The 22,652-nt window shown below is 39.1% G+C and overlaps 1 protein-coding gene across 3 annotated transcripts in view; it reads right to left on the reverse strand.

Moving 5' to 3' along the window:
• Nucleotides 1-1,843: 1,843 nt before the first annotated feature.
• Nucleotides 1,844-22,652, reverse strand: part of TRAK1 (trafficking kinesin protein 1) — a 127,009-nt gene continuing 106,200 nt past the window's right edge. For 2 of the 3 annotated variants that reach the window (XM_053974764.1, XM_053974780.1), the window contains exons 14-17: nucleotides 22,040-22,356; nucleotides 17,507-17,836; nucleotides 8,763-8,865; nucleotides 1,844-4,821 (exon numbers count right to left, since the gene is read on the reverse strand). In XM_053974764.1, the coding sequence (XP_053830739.1) occupies nucleotides 4,023-4,821; nucleotides 8,763-8,865; nucleotides 17,507-17,836; nucleotides 22,040-22,356 (1,549 nt within the window). In that variant the 3' untranslated portion in view covers nucleotides 1,844-4,022. The remainder of the gene's footprint in view (nucleotides 4,822-8,762; nucleotides 8,866-17,506; nucleotides 17,837-22,039; nucleotides 22,357-22,652) is intronic. The other variant, XM_053974772.1, reaches the window with a different exon arrangement.

Here is a 22,652-nt window from a genome sequence, read left to right on the forward strand (position 1 = left end):
GCAGACCAGGCACTCCCCTCTCCAAGGCCTTCGCAGAGGAATTTGCAAGTCAAACAAGATGAACGTTTCCATGTCCCAGCAGAGCAGCGAAAGGCTTCTATGTGTGTTCAATTTTTGTATCCCCTAAGTTCATTAAAATTCCCTTAAAGAAAGAAAAAAATTGTGTGCTGTGTGCTTGTTAAAGCTTTAATCATTTCTAAGTACCTGTGTCAATTGAACAGCACTTGGATTCAGCACAGCTTGAAATCTATTTCAGCAGGACAAAGATCTCTGTCATCTTTTAAACACAAACATTACTGGCTCCTCAAGCATATGCAGTCCTCACACGAAAGCCCACTGCCTACATTATAGCCAAGGACAGTAACTTTCAGGCCTTTTCTTTTCCTTAGCATTCTGTGGTTCAATTGGCTTGTTAAGTGAATTAAGGCAGGTCTGAGCAGCACCCAGTGAGATGTGGTAGCACAGCTGAATGAGGCTAATTCTTCACTGTGAATACAAGCCACAGGCAGCAGGTGCTGTCTGTACCAAAGGAAGGCAGGACACATCTCGCTGGCATGGCTGGACTATTCAATTCAATGCAGAGAGCTGCCAGTAAATGTGTTCAGGGAGTTGGGAAGAGCTCTTAAACCGCTGTGCACAATAGCAGTATGTTGTGGGGCCATCCAATGCTTAGGATACATGTAAAAGGAAAATGGGAAGAGTCTCAAAAGGTGTTTTTAGCCAGTCTTGGCTCTCCTATGTTCCAGGATCCATCTACAGCCCAGTCACAATCCTCAGCACCTCATCTTCCTCTCCCCCAACCCAGCTTTCAGAGGAGGATTATCCGGAAGCGAAGATGCATCCAGAAAAGTTTCTGAGATACTTCAATATTGCAAGGGTGGAGAACAATTTCAGCACTCTCTCTTCTGCACATCTCAGAATCAGCTCTCACCTTCCCCAGTTTGGCACTTGCTTAACTCCTCCTTTTCTCAGGCAAGGAGGGCTGGATGCACAAATGTTTCTCTTCCCTGGATCCCTCCCATTAACCCTTAACTTTCCAACCACGAGCTTCTCTCAAGCTCAGAGCTGTGCAGAGAGGAAGGATGAATGTCTGTACTCACTGACAGTCCCTGGCTGTGCCCCTGGCATCAGCCTCACAGCTGGCGTAGGGCACTGCGTCACACTAATCCAAGCCCTCTACAAGTTTATTTTGGCATTACTGCTGTCCCATTTTCTCTCTGTAGCAAGTATGTGATATAAATGCTATTATTTCCCTCTCCACCTCATACACACACACACATCCTTCTCCTAATGTCTAATCTTTCTGAGTTACTGCCTGATTAGTCCCTCCTCCAGGGAGCTTTTTCCATTACTTAGCTTTCACCACGTGTCCAAGTTTTTTGAGTTCCTCACTACCTGATGTTTCATCACTGTAATATTCCCTCCCTCAGTAACGAAGATATTGGCTAACAGCAGACCTCAGTCCTGCTGAAAAACACAGGATGTTTCCTCCTTATTCTGTACTTTCACATTCTGTTACTACAGGTTTTGCACTGCATTAAGCATAGGAGAGTGCAAAATCTTCCTCAAAATACAGAAACCATACAACATCCAATTCTGCATTCTGAAAATTCAAATTAAAAAAATCAAAAGGTACATTTGTTTCTCTTTTTTCTTTTGACTCAAGTTTCACTGATTTCAGCAAACTTAAAATCTGAAAACTTTCCAACCAGTTCTGTGTCTAAGAATTTAAAAAAAGATGGCCTCTTATTTTGCTTTAACTAAGAGATAACAGCAAGAGATCAAGGTGGAAGATTTATCACCTTAAAAGAAGAGGAAAAAGTTGAATAACACACAACAGTGCAACTTTTCTGTTATTTTATTGATATTAGTGAAGAAAAAAATTAAATTTCATCATTCTGATGTGTTACAATTGCTTTCTCTGGTGGGTGGACAGCTCCTACAGCTTATTTAAAGGCTAAATAATATTTCCCGATTGCATGATTACCTTCTACACTTTAAGTTCTCTTATGGTATTGCTTTCTTCCTCTGGGTATATAAAATGGTCCATTAAGTCCATGACTTTTTTTCAGAATCAACTGTTATTCTATCTACTGGTTTAGGATACATTCAAATAAAAAGATACTTAAATTTACTTGCAATAAGTGCACACATACAACAGCAAACAGAGCTGATGGCATTTTACTAAAACATTGTAAGTTCATAGAATAAATAGAAGTCTTCAAACACATGCTGTAACTGACCGATGTGTTTTTTTTTTCTTTCTCAAAAAATTTCCTTAGTGTCCATAGCACTACTGCAGTAACTACTTCATTCAGAAAAAAACAAACCACCCACTTATCTCTCGTCACAAAGACTAGAAGACAGTTTCATTTATACAAGAAATTATCAGTGCTAATAATTTAGTAACAGTCTGGTACAAATGGCAATTCACGGCAATTATGCGTAGTGTGACAATGGTAACAAACGGGGAGCTTGACTTTAGATACCACATGAAGTGCAAGGAAAAGAAAGTGGATGCTAAACCCTCCCTGTTTTGCTCCTCTCCATCCCCTCTTCCAAAAAATATTTATGTTTCAGCTCCACTCTAGACACAAGTTCCCTCCAGTCTGTTCCAGTTCCAACGTATTTCAACTCTTTCTACAAGCACCCAGCATAAGGTTGGGAGAAACAGAGAAAAAATTGCGATACAATTAGGATTGCCTGGCAGCTAAAGGTTGCGTGAAGTCTTATGTTTCCTTTCTGAAAAAGTAGGGGGTTATAGGTTTGTATGGCGGGAATTTTCCGCATTTTAAAAACACTGCGATAATAAAGCATTCCCCCTACTTTTACCTATGTTAGGGTCCGACTTTGGATGAAGAAGGTTTCTCTGAAAAAATAAAACAGAAAATGGGTGGAGAATATTCTCACACTGCTTTCAAGGCCACAGTCTCTGACATGCATGAAACACGAAAATCAGCACGAGGGCTGCAAGCTGCTCTTTCCACCTGTACCATTCCCTTACTAAATGTTTTCTGTGCTTCTCTGCTGAGGTTTCAAGGACTCACCTTTTCCTAATACTGGTTTTGCTACATGTTCTTTTATAACATTCTTATCTGTCGATCTGTTCCGCAACTGGGACTTATAGGAAGTCACTGCCATGTTTACCTCACAAGTTGTGAAAACTGTTTTCTTTGGGCGCACTGACAAAGCATGTTTCAGTGGCAGCAACACATAGTAAAGCATTTTCCCTTCCACAATCCAGTGCAGCACTGAAGAACAAAACAAAACAGAACAAAAGAACAACAAAGAAAGAAGTTGCACAAAGTGTAAGTGTGCCAAAGGAAACAGCCATGGTAGGAATATGTCAATATCCCAGGTACCCAGTAGGCCTGCTGACCTCAACACAGTATTAGTTCAAGTTTATAAATCCTGGGCAGGAGGCAAATACAGAACAGGAAAATAAAAATAAGGTTTCATCCATTCAGGCATAGTAGCCAGGCACTCCAATAACTCAGCTCAACTATCTACAGAGGCAAAATTAAAACTACCATATGTTAAACTGAGTGTTTTTTTCAGTATTTAACGAAGCACAAATGCTCCCATGCTTCAAGTGATGTAATGGGAGGTCTCACGTAACACATTCAAATAGCTTCCCATGCACCTTTGACTCAAGTTAGGCTAGCTACAGAATTCACGTTTTTCTAGTCAAGTTATTTTTTGTTGGTTTTGCTCTTTCATTTTTTTTTCAGTGCATCTTAAAAAAAAAACTTTTCAAAAGGTTAGCAAGTTAACCTTAATACAGCAATCATAACATAGAGCCTTTTGCACTCGATTGAACAGTAAAATAATCCAATTAGTTACAATAGATCTGGTACATATTTACACATTTTATACAAAGTTTACACATTTCTCCCATTAGGCACAAAGTTGATTTGTCAAACTCAAGAGGCAATGAAGGGGTGGTAGGGAAAGGAAAAGGAGATTGGAGAAAGAATCTGAGTATTTTCATTTAAAAAGACTAGCTGTAAAAATAAAGTCCTTCATCGTAAGCTAGTTTGCTTGGGGAGCTTGGTTCCCATGAGGATCCCTGAAGTGAGGGACGTTGGGCCTTTCATCTGCATGCTGGAACCCACCATAGTGGGGAAGCTCCGATTCCGTCGGATGCCAGTGTTTAGCTGGATGCCCCCGATGGCACTGGTCACGGCAGGGCAGCCCAAGGGGAGACCGTCAGGTGCCAGGCCTCCAGGAACAAGGGCCCTCACTGGTCCCTGTGCCCCACAGAGAAGAGGTCCCTGGTCATCAGTTAAAGGAGCAGCTGACGTTTGCCCTGAACTCACAACTTTGGCAACACCAAACCTCCTGACTTTGTCCACGAGATTAAGGTTGGAAACAGACACGTCAGTCTGGCTCTCACTGTTCCTGATGTTCTTTTTATTTCTCACCTCCTTCAAGATTGAACTAGCTGGCTTCGAAGCCAAGAAGTTGTCATAAGGTGGGCTGGTGCACTTGAACTCAAAAGATGGAGGGGAAGAAGAAGGTGTCTGCATGGGTGAGTTTGGTGGAGTGGAAGGAATGATTGCCATTTTCGGGGAGTATGTGTTCAGCAGGGTGCTCCTGCTGGCTCTGTCCCAGCTCTGTGGATTGTACACTGCTGCTGAGATGCCCCTTTCTTTCAGCAGCCACACCAGTCCCAGGGACGTGCTCATTGTGGTCGTGGATTCCCGGAGGTTGGTGAAGGATTCAGCCAAACTCAGACGCCGAGGAGTGCAGGGAGTAGCCACCGGGGTGCCTTTCAGATTGCTAATGCTGCCACAAGCTGGAGTAGGTGCTGCGTTAAGGCTGAAAGCAAAGGAGCACTCAAATTATTCTCTCCACTAGAAAATAAAAATTTACTACAGGTAAAATTTTTAACCCTGAGCAGGGCCTTTTATCCATTTGGAGAGTGCACAGGACACTGGCAGTTCCCAGCCCCCCACAAATGCGATTACAAGTGCAAAACCATCAGATCTCACAAAACAAATCTCCACTTTGCACACTTCAGAGTCTCACAGGATTAATGCTGCTGCGAACACCCAGCACCACATTTCTCCTCATAAACTATTTACAGGTTTGTGATCAACACCTTCACTTTTTCTTCCTGATCTACTGGCTCTCACAACTCCCAATTAGTTCTAAGAGACAAGGAAATGCAGGAGACTGAACCAATGGTACAAGCAAGACATCTACTTTTTAGTGTCACTTCTGAGCACACAGAACTGAACACTCATTCACTAAGGCATCGTGTACTTAGTTATTCCAGATACAAGGCATGTGGAATATCTATGACACTCCAAATTCATGTCTGTTTGAGACAATCCCAAGAGCTCCATGCACCTTCCGGAAAAAAAAAAATCCAACTTTTTCTAACCATGCACAAATTATGGTCTTTGCCACAAGTACACACACAAATAAAAAAAAAAATAAACCCACAGTAATATCTCCTAAGCACAGGTTCATCTCCTCTAATGGCATTTAAAGGGTCTTGAGCATTTAAAGGGACTTGATGCTAACAGAGGATTCACTGACGTGAGCTCACCACTGTTCAAAGAAGGAAATCTACTCCCTCACCTTGCCAGGTTAGCAAGTAGAAGACAGCAAAGACTCAGAAAGTAAAGCCAGTGCAAGACAGTGGGAAAACTAAGCAGCTGGGAGGAGAAGGAACAGGGGAGAGAGTGAGATCTTCCCTTTTCAGCAGAGCCATGCTGTTGGATTGGCTCAGCCATAACATGCGACTTTAACTTAAATGGGGTTCTCTGCACCAAGAAAAGCATTTCAAAGAGCCACTTTGAGACAATCTAGTTGGATTTCTAAGAGAAGACTCTGGCCAATGACTAAATTACATCTTTTTTCCCATATGAACAAAAGAGGCTGAGATGATGTCTTGACTGGAATTTTCAGTCTCATTTCACTTTACATTAATGAACTCTGTTTAGCCAACAATAATGTGCATATCAAGTTAGACACCCTGGAATGCTTTGAGCTGCAGCTTCTGATGAGCTTAAAACATCATCTAGATCCATGGTTTACAGTGACCAGGTGATGTGAATCCACATAACACTGGAAACTCTAGTCCTGTGGTCTAAAAACCAGCATATCTTTAAGGCACTTCTTAATTATGAAAATATTAGCTTGATGCTATGAAATCTCATGTCTTCTTTCCAAGACTAAAAAGGTCTGACCAAAATGATCTCTAACTATGATTTGGAGCCTTTACCATAAGGAAGTGAAATTGAGGAAGTTGAATTGCAGCTGTAATTCAACAAGAGGAATCCCATATATTCCTCCAAGTGTACTCTAGTGAAACACTTATTTGAGAAAACTGGCAGATGTAATTAGAAACGCAGCTTTGCTAAGTGGCTCTGGACTCAGTCTCCTTGCACCCCCGTGTGTGCTGTGGCTGTCAGTGCAGGTGGCAGATGTGCTAAGGCACATCCTGATGTCCTGTCCTTTCTGCCTAGGCTGACACAGCAGCAGGGGAGAAGGATCTCTCCCAGCACAGCTAAGGAGGCCACGCACACCCAACTGCAGCAGCACACACACTCTGAAGGCAAGGCTAAGTGGAAAGAAGTTAGTTCACAATTCATCTCTTAAGCACTGACTAAAGCTAGACCCTCATAGTTCTGATTCCAGTGGAACTAAAATGCAGTGACATCCCACTGTGCATCCCCCACCCCAGTGGTGCATCTCCTATACAGCTAAATACAGAATACAGAAGTCTTGAAAAGCATGAGGGACAGAAAAGAAAGAGAAGCTACTGCATGAACTGACTTTCTACAAGGTATGACCATATACATTTCAGAAATCCAGACATATGGTGTTAATTACCAGGCTTCCAAGATATCCTAGTCACAAGATGAAAATTATAGGACTCCAACAGTTTAGAGAGCTTCACTCTTTCCAGATTTCAGTTGCAAAGACATGTAGATTAGTATTTCTACTATTTTTTCAGCACAGTTATACACTACAGTGCAATTAAAAAAACAAGCCATCCCTGCAAGAAAGCAGTTGCAGATATTGCCTTTTTTTCCATTTGATCATTTTGGCATTGCTTTAACTGGGAAATATTTTTCCCATCAAACTGAACAACACCGCAGGGCGCCCTGGACACAATCGCAGAAACAGACTCAAAGTGGCCTCAGCAGCTCAGCCCAGTGATGGGTCTCAGAGTTAGATTGAGAAGAAAAACAAATAAAGGAGCATTTCGTTTAGCTGGATGAAATTTAGTCAGGTTAGAGCAACACCTGGGGTAGCACAGGTTAAAATGTAACTAGGTAGGTAAATGCCAAACCTCTTGGGGTTAGCTGGTGCCACACACACTAGCATTCCTTGTACATGACCCTGCCAACACAGACGCTGCTGGCAGTACTGCTCACCCCCGACCACGCTGGGTCACAGTGTCTGCCCTATACCTCCTCTCATCACAATGAGACATAACGCAGTTTCTCGTCCTCCTCACATGACCTGTGAAGAATCATTTATAGTTGGTAAGGAGGAGCTCCTTAAACATCTGCTGAAAACATAATTTTGTTTATTTTGCTCTTTGTTCTCCTGAACAAATTATGAACTTCCATTTAACTAAGGCAGCTGAAAATGCACTGAATTTAGCTATCTTTTCTGACTGATTTGTTAGATGTAACACCCAAAGAGTTTATTATGATCACAACTGACAGCAATTCAACAATAACAAGAAAATTAAAATAGAACTGCAGCCATATAAGAGGATCTCTTCAGTAATTGTGCTGAAGGGAAAGACAGAAAAGAATAAACAGCTAGGCCACTAATAATTACCTTAGTTCACAAAGTGAAGCAAAAAAGTTACATTTAAACATCATATATTTCCTTTCCACCTGACAGGTTTTTATATTCAATACCCTTACTTTTCATGCTCTTCATAGGCAGTCAGTGCCTGTCTCATGTCTAAACAGTGTAGGCACAACACCTCTGCATGGGGACCTACACCGAGGTACACTCCCACAGAGGCGCAGGAAGGGGTACAGAAAGCATGAGACATTGTCCTTATAAATAGAAAAGAACATTCTGTAAATCCTGATTAGCTAAGGGAGGAAAGCTTCCTCTTTAGGTAGGAAATTCACACCACCCCTTTCTGGTTCTCTGATAATCACGTTCCCTAAGGCCACGGAACCGCCTTCTGTGGGCGTGCAGTGTCTATACTGCCAATTCCTATTGTATCACCAGCTCATTACTTTCAGTCTGGCAACTATGAACTAATTTCCAACAATTAAACCAAGAAACAAAGTAGACATCTCTCTGTTTCCATTTAAGGCATATGTCCTCCTCCATACTTTACCTAGCTCCTGGATTTCTTAACCTGCACATCCCTTCTTCTTCTGAGAGGAAATATTTAGACTTCCTTCCTGGAAAAACCTCTCATCTCTTTTGGTAAGAGAAAGATACATCCTGTGCATTCATATATGAGGACTACAACTAGTCTAAGATGAGGAGTAGCCTGGTTTGGATATCAGAAGCCAATACATTTATGTCTGATCCTGCAATATCTTAACTAGAGACAACAAAATTTAAGAAACTTTGATTGGCTTTTTAAAACATCACACGTGCCTCCCAAATTCAGGCTGTGGTAACTCAAAATGGGAGGAATAATTGGTGGGTGTGTTGTAATTCACCAGCGCAGTCAATGCCTATGCTTATGCTATTATTTTGCATTTTCTTAGAGGGGAAACTCTGATAGAGCTGAAGGCTTTGTCATCATGAGAATCCCTTACCTTGGTGTGACTCGTGTGAGTTCATCGGAGGGGTGCAGAATGCGGCAGGTGGTGAAGGTGAAGGTGGAGTTGGTTTGTGACATGCACTTCCCAGGATGAGGTACTAAATTAAAAAAAAGCAAATTCTTTGCATTTTACACAGAAAAGGGGAAAACCAAACTTCTGTGTGCTGATAAGACAGATGCAAAAAGTGACGAGGCACCTTGATGGGATCAATGCAAGAAAAGTGAAATGGCCAAGTATGAGTGTTAAACAGACACTTGTTCTCCAAGATAAACACCTCTAGGACTCCAAGGCCAGTGCTAAAAAGGTCTGCTGAAACTTGCCCATGATCACAAACACTGCAGATTAAGTCTTGTTCAAACCAAATTTAGGCCAGGCAGTGCTTGAAATGCTAGTCCTTATCTAAACTAGCAACTTGCATCAGTGGGAAATTACAAGCAAAATTTTCTAGTACCAGCTCAGGAGCACCAGGATTTTCTAAATGCTTGTGCCTTTCAGCTTTTAGATTGATCCACAAAAAGGTATCCCCATTACTTCTCAGTAATGGATCCATCTGGCTAATGCTACAGGAATATAGATTGTTGGGTTGGGGAGGGGAGGGACACACATTAATTGCTGTTTCTCTGACTTTTCATATCCACAATATGGAAAGTGGTAGTTTTTTGGATCCACTACTGTACATCTGTGACATTTCTCTTGTGCGTGTGATTAGGTTCTTTAAAAATGTATGTCCTCAGCTGCATAGTATAGCAGTTTTTGAATATTTGTAGACAGTGTAGTAAGCAAATTTCCTAATAAATGTGGCTGTAAAACTGCCACTCTGGTGATAGATCAGTGATTTGGGAAAGAAGCAATACAGCTTAGATTTAAAAATGAGGGACTTAGGCCGACTTCTTTCTTCTTAGTAGAAATACCTCTGTGGCTGTATCAGCCTGCTATATAATGCAGCTGTGGTCATTGCAAAATAACTACAGAATTTTAGAGCCATGCATCTGAAAAGCTGGTTGAAAAACACCCAGAGTTAAATATTACATCAAAGATATCATGATTGCATAGGTTCTCTTACTTAGTAACCAAATTTAGCAGTGGTCAAAAGAACATGCACAATAAAAACCATGTGCAGCTCCCTCCCCGCCAGTCCTACCCAACCCTCTGAGCCATTCCCTGATTAAGCCACATTTTAATACCACAGTACACAACTATTCAACACATTGCAAAAGACAGACAGATTGACCAGCTGGACCAGACACCATTCTAAACTCCCAGAGCAGCTCAGCAGAAGCAAGGCAAGTCTTAATTGTGGCTGTGTTCCCTTTTCCATATATAAAGTATCACAGCTCCAAAACAGTGTGTGTGGTTAGGTAGCCCTTTAAGAACACAAATAAGCAGTGTGGGAAGGGTAGAGCATGGGCAGTGTGGATAGTGGAAGCAGAAGTGGCTGAGCATACAGTGTGAGGTAATTTCTAGTCAGTGCTGGAATGTACAGCTGTACATTAGAGAAGGATATTTCTGAGGACCCACTGGAGTGTCATGTTAACACACTCAAATATGTTAGCACGGCATAACATAACAACAAGCTCTACTTCACCTCCAGAGATGGTAATTAGGATGCTTCAGGAATCCAGTTGCTTTAGAGATTAGTGTGAGCACTACAAAAGCTATTACAAGGGAGCACAGCCTAGCAATCATGATTCTCTCCATATTGTAGAGAGTTATAAGAAAATCTGGAGAAAAAACTCAAATAACTGGACATGAAAAAATTGGTTATTTAGAGAAACACAGGACTTTAACATAAATCAATTAGAAACAAAGCAATTACCCCTGGATGATGAATAGAGAACAGAATAAAGCAATGCTGGTTTAAGATTGCAAGCTCAACCCAAGGCATATAGCTGTAATACAATCAGTGCATTTTCCCCATTTGTAATATCCACAGGGCATCCCCTCAGATTGGAGACAGGCACACTGAAGAAACATAGCTGCATTAGCAAAAGCAAGACTCATTGCTATTAATGAGTCAAAGATAGGAGAAGGCTGCTAAAAGTAGAGAAATCACTAACTCTAATCAGAGGAGACAAACTGAAGTGGTGAAAAAAATCTATCAATTTCCAAAGATGTATTTCACCCTCAAATACCACTAAGAAAGTCCTGTACCAGCTTCATCCTTCATCAGTCAACAATGGGTTGTATCATACTGCTGTAGCATTTTCCATCCTTTGGACACAGTAAAAAGAGTGAGAACCTGTTGCTGTAAATGAACAAAGTTTATCAAATAGAAACACAATTATTAATTTCTAACTTAGTAATTTTACACGGAAATTGGTATCTCCTGAGGTGGTACAAGCTCATGAGGGAGTAATACATTTTTCTAATGAGAAAGACTATCTTCACATTTACATATGTCAAAGTATTCTCTTGAATATAAACATCTGCTGCATGTAACTGTCTGAAACCAGATGTTTTACTTATACCCTCTTTTCCAAAATAGTTATAGTTTAAGAACAAGGCTTCATATCTGTATGAAAAGAAATCTGTACATAATCCAGTGCTTAACAAAATTTACAGAAACAACATGTAATTTCATCCATCTTGAACCCAGTGCAAACTCTTAGTGCATTTTCCTCGTAAATTAAAATTAAATCTAAACCTAAGATTTCTGCTGTATCATGTTTTAGCACTGAGGAATTAATGATTCTTCACCTTATTAAGTTTTCTCAAAAAATTCACAGGCATTATGGAAAATTGCAAACCATCATAGCTGAAAGGGACTCTTCTGTAAGAACAAACACTACTGTAAAAACACCTTTTAAAATACTGAGAAAAAAAAAAAAAAAAGGCAGGTTGCAGTCAAACTGAGTGCAGAGAGCTCCATCTTCTGGTAGAACAAACAGGATTTTGCTCACAAAACACAAAGCTGATTTTATGTATCTCAGAGCTGTCTCGGATCCAGCTTCAGGACTCGGAGCCTGTGGGCCATTCTACTAGGTGTAAACAGCAAAATAGATATATTCAGGGCATGACCTTCTGCCCAGGGAACTCTCAAAAGGCCATTCTACCTAGATTTTCAACCAGCTTGTGCAGAGGAAGCTACAAAGTTACAGTAAGTAAACAAGTAGCCTGTCCAACCCAAGAGAAGATGTCAAGACAAATTCAGTTTGAGGAAGATTTGTAAGAGGTAACTATACTAAGACACCATTAACTTTTGTACCATTGGATCAAAATCCAAATTTGTTGTTATGCTGAAATAACAGTGAGAAGGCAGAGAGCTCAAGGTGACCAATAAATCTTTCCATTTTATACAAACATATATTCTGGCACATACAGATTTATTAGGAAATTAACTTAAAAAAAGTTGGGAAATCTTTAGAGTATGGTTTGATCCAGACTGGCACAAAGTCAACACTTTAGTATAACAGTGAAGCAAGCCACTCTACTCCATCAGTTTTTTGGCACGTTTCAAGAAAAGGAGGGAACCTGTTTCCCTGCTATTTGGGCAGGGAGCGCACTGGAATTAGGGCATCTCTTTAGCACAGGCTGTGGAAACATGGATGGAATGACAATCAGACTGAGGCATCCTTAGAGCAACAGATGGTGTTTTAAAGCATTAGAAGTTTATTGCTGAATAGAAAAGTTCGGCCTGCTTTAAAAGAGGGTAACAAAGGACCATTAGGTGACTTTTTTTTTCCTACTGTGTGATCATCTAGAATACAGGCTATGGACTTCACTTTTGCCAGTTTGTGCCACTAATTCCATTCTTGGGTGAGGTGAAATTACTGGAAACTAGGTCACAACCCCCCACTAGGACCCACAGGACAAGACAGTGGCTTCATGCAGTGTCTAGATTTAGTAGAGTTCATCCCCTTCAGGTGGCTACAGGTGAGAGCTCTGATATCCAGTGCTACCTGTACTGAGAATGCCTGGCTGACAGAATAGGGGGAATATAGATTAAGCTGAATCTGATGCCTGGGTGAACCACTACAAAAAGAAAGAGATAAGTGATTAAAAAAACAGCTGTAAAATGTGAACATGATGCTCTCCTAAAGGTGCAACCATGAATACTCAAAACCTCCAGGAATTCATACATCTGCACCAGGAGCATGGCTTTTGTTATGTTTCTTAAACAACAAAATTATTTTCTGAATACCTGATTTTCCAAAATTTTAATTTATTTTGCCTCTGGAAACAGAAAGAGTGGGAAAAGTGAACAAAGGCAGGTATTCTTTGGACAGGGTGTTCTGGCTGAGATCACTTTCTCATATGTTTATAACCATTGAGCATAGATGTAAAAAGATTTCAAAGTATTCAATGTGGCTTTAACATAAGTTTATGCAGGCTAGGATCCCCAAATAAAAATTCAAGCATTTTAAGAGCATAGAAAGCAACTGCTGATAGCTTTTCTTAAAAAAATAATTACTGTGAAAATATTCATGCCATTTGAAAATAAAATATATTTAAATATGTATCAATACCTTAGTTCTAGAAGAGTTACAAAATTTATTGCTTTTCTGTACAATGATAACTTTTTAGAAGCATGTGTAGTAATGCTGCTAAAAACAACTCAAACATAATACATTCATTATGTGTTCTTGCAATTTTGGGCCTCTATTTGGAAAGCCCTCCATGTCATGGTTAAGGTCTAAGCATGAAGTACAAGAGTGCTGATCCCGTAATGCTGTGCACATGTCTATTCAAAGCAATCAATAAGCGGAACTAACAAACACAAGTATTGAAAGACCAGTTTATGCACCCAATACTAGCAGGCAATTAAGTATACACTGCATCAAGTGTAGCCCTTCCAACTTCAAAATTAGAACATGCATAACATTATTAAGTGCTTTTAGTGGCTGGTATTTCGTTTGTTTCTTTAAAGGAAACATGAAAGCCAGTGAAAAAAAACCACAACAAACCAAACAAAAAGCCAACCCAAACAACCCCTCCTCCAAAACAGATTCTGTACAGTTTTATAATATAGTAGTTTCTTTCACAGAACAAAAAAACCCATATTGAGGTTACTAAAAATTTGTGCTGCAAAAATTACTTGTTACAGATGATTTTAAGAACACTGTGTCCTATAACTTCTCTACAATTGTACTTATGCTCAGAGTCTACACAAGTGATACATAAAACTCAATCTACTCCTGTGTATTAGGCTAGAACTGCTAGAACTGCAACTTTACAATCCTCCATAAAGTTAACTCTACTCACACACAGTATGTGGCTCCAACAGACTATCTGCAGACCATATGTCATATGTGTGCTAACTTCTCCTGAAATGTTCAGTGCCATAATTGGGATAGAATATACATTTATAGTGAAGAAGCTATTTTACAGATCAATGGGTACTACAGGTTTGAACATATAGACAAGAAAATATAAGGAACATAAATTTTCCTTTTTTAGTCAGAATGATTTCTGACTCTAACTATCCCAAGAATAGAATATCTATCACAATTGTTCTGAATATACTTGTTTTGGCTACAAGGTATTTTTGGCACCAGCAATGCTTGCTCTCCTGAGCCGCAAAGTTAAAGTAAGCGCTTGGGCTCATTTTGAGCAGCACTCTGCACACATAAAATGGCAATATGAATTGTACTTGTAAGTACTGTGACAGAGAACATACCCAGTGCAAAAAAGGCAAGATACAAACTTCAGCGCATACAATCAACTGAAGCAGAAACCTGCCCAACAGACTAAGATGATCTACACCTGCTGGGAAGGTCCTTGTAGGCACTGTATTACTGAAGACTTTTTGGTCTGAGGCTGGAAGACCTGTAGCTCTAGATTGGCATGCTTTATGTCCTGCCAACACCAAGTGTAAGAAGATACCTCCTGGCTTTTACAGACCTCTTGAATGAGATTTTTCCACAATGGAGCTATCCTGGATTACAAGCAAAGGCATTATTGCTAGAGACTGTATGCAAGATTTTTCTTTCCTTCCCTTTTGTTTTACTTCCACATTCTCTAGCAAGAGTTTATTTTGTATGTTGCCAACTGGAACCAATTCCCAACTGGAATCAGGCAAGCAATGCTGTTGTAACCTTGTGCTCATGATGAGGTGCCGCATGTCCATACACACCCCTACCTGCCTTGAATTTCCTACAGAGAAATCTAGAAGAAAGAATGCTGAGGAGAAGCAATGAGAATCAATGGCTGCACAATATTTAAATACAAAATAAATTAATATGCTAAGCATGCACCTCCTTCTCCCAAAAGATATTCTTCAGTGGGCAGATTGTGGATCCTAAGAATATTGCTCCATTAGTAAGTGCCTATTCTGAAAAAATCCACAATCATCTCTTCCTTGTACAATGCCAACAAATTGCTTCAACAAAAAGCAGATACAGTGTCTTTACTCCATTTGAACAACACAACCAGTAATGATATGGTAGCTCATGGATACTCCTAAATCCTATGGAACAGGACAATTTGAAAGAAGGCAAAAGAATGGGAAATTAAAGTTTTCAGTGCACTTGTTCATTCTACACAAAGTTATTAATTTTGACCTATTTATTTCTGTAATGTATTAAAATTACTCAGCAAATAATACAAGGTAAAATAAGATTGCTAGAGCAATTTCATTGATTTTATCTACTTTGTCAATTTATAAGGTGAGGAATTTGCTTAAAACCCCTGTCTAAATAGACTTTTCCCTAGGAAAAGTCAGCAGTAATCAGTAAATAACCTGTTCATGAACAGTGACCTTTAATCAAATCATAATGGAGAAAATGAAAGGAAATACTAGATTTTTTTACCAGTTTGTAAACACAGAGCAGGCCTACTTTTATTGCTCTACTCAAAAGAAAGAACTCTTTCAAATTATTATCCAGAATTGTTAGAGTAATTTGTTCTTTAAAAAAAAACCCAACAAGGAACTAAACTATATCCTTATCTATGTTTAGCCCATGACAATGAGTCTTACTTTTTTGACATGTTCCGGTGTTGAACACTCTTACCATTAGAAAATTCTTAAAAATGTAATCCAAGCAACATGTTTTTCACATTTACTCTATGAGTACACAAAGAACTGCTTGTTCCCTTTCTCTCTACAGCAACACATTTTAAAATTAAACATATATTTTGTTTAATCTTTTATTCCCTAGATCCTAAAAATGCCAGTTATTTCAGGCTTTGATTATTTCAGTCCATGTTTCTTATATCTCCAGCTTTTCTTGCTGGCTGTTACTCAGACTCTTCAAATTATAAAAGCCTGGATAATATCCAAAATGGTTCACAATTGCCTGAAGAGGCATTATTTATTTTCATATTAATATAAAAAAATAATATAAACTTTTTTTCTGGGATCTCATAGAGCAAGGACAATTTTTGCCAATGGAAAGGGAAGTTGAAGGGTTTGGATGTTGAAGCACTGGAACAGACTGCCCAGGGAAGTGGTTGGGTCACTACCCCGGGAGGTATTTAAAAGATCTGTAGATGTGGCACTTAGGGACATGGTTTAGTGGTGGACTTGGCAGTGCTGGGTTAATGCCTGGACTCAATGATCTTAGAGGCCTTTTTCAGCATTAATGATTCTATGATTCGAAGTTTAACCTTAATACGACTGACTGTAGAAAGTAGCTTATATTCAATAGCTGAAAGCACTGAAGTGCCATTGCAGTGAGAGCTGAAGATACTCTGCATGTCATGATAATAACATAAATATTATTATTTAGCCCTGAGACAATCTAATCTTCCAAAGACCAGCCAAATATTAAATTATGATTTATCCCAGAAAAAGGAGAGGGAAGGAAGTGTCTTCATTTAAAGTAGTTATACAAACACAAGAAGTCTGAAAAAAAAGGAGTTCTGGCAATTTTCTGATTCTGGACTAAATATAATTTTTTACCAGAGGCAAATCTTAATGAAGACTATATAGCTTATTAAAACAAAACCCCCCAAGTCCCAAGAACAAGAGAGAAACCACACAAACTCAAAACACATCTATAGTCTTGAGAATCTGCAATCTTGTGCAATAATAGACTGCTAGTGTCAGTTCAGAGTATCTAATATCTCATGCAGTAATTTGTCACTTAAAAATGTTTACGTCTTAATATGGTATGAATAGGAAGGACAGGGTTTAATAGTGTGGTGGAGATAGAGTAAGGGAAATGCTATTAGTGACTGCATAAAAACATTCCCTTAATTCTTTATCTCAGAAGGACTTTAAAAACAGGTAGCTGTATCTGAGGTAAGTGAATTAAACTTTCAGAATTTCTTTGGTGGTTTTCAAGGCACTCCATTTGTTTCAGCAAAGGCAAGGTGGAGGCACCTTTAGTGCACCAATCATTTAGTCTTTGTTTTTTTCCCAAAGTACAAACATCTAAAACATGGCATCACCTCTTATGAACTGTCAGAAGAGGATCTGCACTACAGTAATACAAAATATATGTAATCTGTACATTACACACACTTAACAGTGCGCACTAAATACACACACAAGTTGAATACATGCCACACAAAGGTTTGTGATTGAACCACTTCCTTTTAGCAGCCTTCTCTTATCAAAGTAGAGTAAAATATTGACCACAGATGCTGTTACTGAAAAACAAATTAAAATATTATAAAAGAAACGATTTTTGAGCCAATGTTAGAATGGTTATGTTCTAACCACTGCACGCACTATCGTGCAGATGCTACACACAAAGCAATATTATGGATGCTGTTCTGAAGAGACGTGAGAATGGCCCAGTAATCAAAATCCTGTAAAGATGTCAGTTTTACTGGACTTAATGAGTTTCCCTCACCAGACCCCTCATCATCGTCAGTCGCGGACTCCTGCATCTCCTCTGTGAAAGCCTGAGATTGGCGGGGGTTATTCTTGTTCTCTGAAACAGTCACTTGTGCTTGTGACCTCTCACCTGAGGTCTCTGTGTGCTGAACTGGCGTCGAGGTAGTTAGGCCCTTGTAAGAAATGTCACCTGTCTCATCTTCCTCATAGTCATTAAGGCAGTACACTTCATCCAGGTCCAGGTCTAGGGTCCTGAAGCCCTTAGTGACAACCCCGGGCCTCGGGTCCAGGATCCCACCCAAGTGAGGCTGAGCCAGCTGTTGCCAGTGGTGCAAAGTGGCAGAACCTTGAAATTGAACAGAAAGACAATCAAAATCAATTAGTAAACAATCCAGGACCTAAAAGACAAAGTCCCACTTCATTTATCCAGAAGACCAAAGGTTTGGGAGCTCCAAACCTTTAATGTTTCTGGGTTTAATGTGCCTAGGGAGACATGCTACAGCACAAAACTGCTTCACCTATGCTTCAGCATTTCCACACCAGTGTGTAATAAACTGATCACATCAGCACCTATGCAAAGCCTGGTGGTGAGAAGCAGCACACTTGTGCACGTGCACATCCCCACCCTGTAAATATCCCCATCCTCTTCAATTCACAGGATTAAGCAGGAGTAGAAAGAATTTACATTGTAACAGTGGATCTGAGCACCATCACAGAAAGCTCTAAGAGGAACATATACCACATATTCATTCCCACATTAAGCTCAAACTACAACAAGTGCTGAAAACATGCCAGAATTTTCTACTAGTGGCTAACGGGAGGACAGTAGTCACACAGACTGCGCAGCAATTTTAGCTTGGAACCATACGTTAGAAAACCCCATCAACTTCAGGCACGTGTAAGCAGATACACAACTCTGAACTACATGTCAAGGCTAAATACCTGTGTGGGCCCTATGCTACAGGAATTCAACTACTACATAACTAAATGCTACTGTACCTGTAGCTTCATCCTTGGCAGAGAAATGTTTCGAAAAAGGAGGTGTATTTTACAGAGAAGAGCATTCAATATTCAAGGTTTAATAGGAGACAGTCAGAAACAACAATGGATCAGGAAAAATTCATATCTACATTGAGATGGACCCAGTGAAATCAAGGGAGAATTTATTTGATTCCTCAAGTAGGAATTAAACACTGGGGCCTACATTTTCCTGTGTGCCCACCATCACTGTGTTGAAAAATGTGACTTAAAATCACACATGTCCTATGACACAAACAAAACATCCTTCTTTTCTCCTCTGCCTGCAAATCAGAGCAGTTTTTGCAGTCTTATTTCTGTTTCCTCTCTCCAAAGCAGAATACCCACTCATTCAACAAGCTGGCACACAAATGTCTCACCCATATTCAAAGACCAAAAATATTCAATTTGCTACATGGTGTATGTAAAAGCTTAAACAACTGTAATAACTAGAGATGGGGTGGCTCTCATATACATTTTCAATCTGAGAAAAATCCTATGGAATGAGAAAAATTGCCATTTCACATATTGCACTTGAGGAAACTCACTGTAAATAGGAAATTAACAGGGAAAAACTCTTTCTCTAGAATGACAGGAAAAATGAGTGGCATTTTAATTAAGCCTGTCTCACTTTTTTAAGATTTGTAGCTTTTTAGCACAGAATAAATGGATCTGCTAGATTACTTTGGCTAATGATCCTATCTATTTTTTTTCTTTTATTTAAATAAGTCTAGAGGGATTAGAGAAAATTTGCACCCTACAGGCTCAAGGAGTAAATAAACCCCACAATGAGGGAAGAGACATCCTTATAACTTGTATTTACATCTGAATTGTCATAAAGGCCAAGTTTTTTGCTTTTATATAAAAGAAATACCCCAGAATATGAAGAAGTTACAAATATTGTCAAGCCTTAACCTAGGAGCAGAGGTTTTCTGTCAGTCTGCTCCAAGAATTAAAAAACAAAGGAAATCAAAATTTCTTTCTGCACTGCATGCAAGTATAAAAACGTTAATCAACTTCTACATGCTAGCTTCTGCAGATGTAATCTTCTTCACCTTAAAGCACACTAAAACTTAAACTTGGTACAATACAAACACTTCATTTTCAATATATATCTCATACTTTTCCATAAGAAATATAGTTACCAAAATATCTGCATTTTGAACTTCAATATTTCTGTTGAAACTACAGAAATCAAAATGGCCTTAGGTCCATCACAAACAAGAGTATATCTAAGCCTAATCTTGATCTCATAAAATGTGTGCAAGGGAGCTTTAATTTCCTATAGAGAAAATAAAGACAAATGTACAAGGGAATCCAACAATTGTAAATCCCCAATAAAAAGAAAAAAGAGAAAGCTGCAGAAGTCAAAAGAAGAGGGAAATACAACACTTCTTTGGCCTACATTCAATCCCAGGTTCCTAGCAGATGGTTTTGTAGATTACCAGAAACAGTTGGCATGAGGGAATTACTGTGTAACAGTGACACATGTCACTAAAAGAAGAAGGAATATAAGAACAAAATAAGCATATGAATGGAGTAATTTTTTTTCATATATTCCTGATATCTATACATGACTGCACATAGGCTTGGAGGATCAGAGAAAGCTTAGAAATTCACAGTGTGCTGCTCCCACAATTGCAGTGAAATGGGTGAAGACATAGTCAGTCCAAGTTTTTAGTTTTCCTACAGATAGTGCTGTTTTGTGCTTATGACACAACAAGTCACAGGTGCATAGTTTAAAAAAAAAAAAAAACAAAACAAAACCAAACAAAAAACCCCCACTGAAAGAAGTCACATCAAGCAATCCTTCTGTTTGACTAAAAGAAAGCATATCTTGATTTTTAAAGGTGCAAAACATGCATTTCTTAGTGCTTCTGCCACTTCTTTTTCTGGGGGATTTAAAAGGTTGCTTTAAAGGAGCAGAAGTCATTAACCTATCATAGAGTTATTATTGAACTTTTTTTTTTTCTGTTTTATGACATGAGCACCCAAAACAGTAAAAAAACCAAAGACACAGCTGCTTATAGCAGTCTGCAGGTATAGCAGACCGTTTTTCCCCAGTAGTCTGAAGGCATCCATGAAGTTGAAAAAAAACCTAAGGCTCATGAAAAATATTCAGAAAATAAACTAAGCTGAAATGAAAAACAAAATCATGAAGATATTTAGTTAATAAAAATTAACAAACACAAAACTTATGAAACAGGCAGACACAAACATGCTACAAATAAGATCTAAAACCAAACATGGGAAGTACTTTAAAAGGTGCAATAATTTCAAAAGAGAAATGACCCAGTGAAAACATTGAACAAAACAAAAAAAAAAAAAACCCAGACAGATAGAAAGATGATAAAGACTTTAAGAGTTTATTGGAAGACAAAAGCAGATATAATGGGATGGTGACAGAAATCTATTACAGTGGTAGCAACTGGAAACTGAAACAAAGTGGGATCATCCTTTCCCCCATGAGGTACAAGAACTTTTATGACTATTTAAAAGCAGCCATGAAAACAAACTATTAAAATCTGCTCAACAGTATGGGTTTGTGCGCTATGGCTCTAGTTTCTAATACAGTACATCACTTTCTTCAGGACATAAGAACGCTTATGTTTGCTTCTGAGAACGTGTCATGCTATATGCTCTTTATAAATGAAATAAATTTGTTCTGAACAGATTAAAAAAAAAGGAACTTCTGCAATTGAAACACACACAATGCAATGTAATAGAAGATTTCTGTTAAAGGAAGAGAGAGAGAGAAAGAGAGAAGCCAAAGCTAAATGATGTTACCTAGTATATCTGTGAAGTACTACAGGGAAACTTCATTTGGTTTAAAACCTGAAGGAATTGACTCAACTAACTTCCAACTACAACCTGAAAGAACTGAAGAAAGCCAGGCAGATTATACTACATTTGCTTTGACAGCTTTTTTTAAACAGTCTATTGAAATTAACTTTGAAATACAGCTCTAGCCCTGACTACCACCTATTTCTAGCTTGTCTTTTACTGAGACAACGTATGAAGGAAATTTGACTTTAAAAAACCCCACCTATTTCACACATGAAACACAAAGCCATAGTGAATCATGTGATCACTCAAACAACCCATTAAGTCCAGAGATAATTTTGAATCACTATAACAGTCTTATTAGACCAACTGGACTAACTGAAGTAGGCAACAGCCTTTCCAGATACTAATTTACAGAACTCTTGCTGTTTAGATTTCATAGACTTATCCACCTTCCTTTCCCAATTATGAAATGGTAACATTTAGGTCAGATGTAAAGCTGCACTGATGATGTGCACATGTGGCCTGTAATATTTATTTTACTGCTTTGGCTGGGATTGTTTCCTAACACTTTTAAGGCTTGTGGAAGAATATAGTAGTTAGAAGATCTCAAACCAGCAGCGTGGAGTACTGTCTCTAAAGTAAAAAGAATATGTATTGCAAAGATTTCCTGCTTTCTGGTGATGGATTAGGGACCACAAAGAGTCACTAATAACAACAGATAAAGGCCGAGGCCCTTTGTTATCACCTTCTAGTGGTTTCACAATCTGAAGCTTTTCTGGCAGGTAGGAGCGACTGCTGATAGACATTCCTGAATATCCAGTGAATTCTGAAAATCTGGAGTGAGTTCCCAGTGACATGATGCTCTCTGTGGGGGTAACGGAACCACTGTGGAGTTCTCCCTTTTCTGCCAGTTCCCGCAACTTCCTTTCCTGCTCTTCCTCAAAGAACTTGCGCTCCGAGAGATAATTCTCCCGCCTGAGGGAGAGCCTACGCAGGGCAGTCTCTAGGTCACTGGAGCCTGGAGTCCCTGGTGTTCCAGGCTTCTTCATCCTGTCTTCATTTCTAAAACATAAAGGAGGACACAGAAGAAAAAAAAAAAAAAAAAAAAAAAAAAAAAAAAAAAAAAAAAAAAAAAAAAAGGTGGGAGGGAAAAAAAAACCACATTCTTAGAAATGTTTAAGACTTCCATATGACAGTTTTGAGAAACTCATCAATACCTTTACATTACTGTGCCTGGGAACAACTTGCTCCTCTCATCTGAAGAGCTCAAAGGCTAACACCAGTCTTTTGTTTCTCTTTCATAGTAAAAATTTTGAGTCCTTAGCTCCTGCCTGGAAACTCCTGGTTGAAAACCTTCA

This window comes from Vidua macroura, chromosome 1 (genome assembly GCF_024509145.1).
Source record: "Vidua macroura isolate BioBank_ID:100142 chromosome 1, ASM2450914v1, whole genome shotgun sequence".
Lineage (NCBI taxonomy): Eukaryota > Metazoa > Chordata > Aves > Passeriformes > Viduidae > Vidua > Vidua macroura.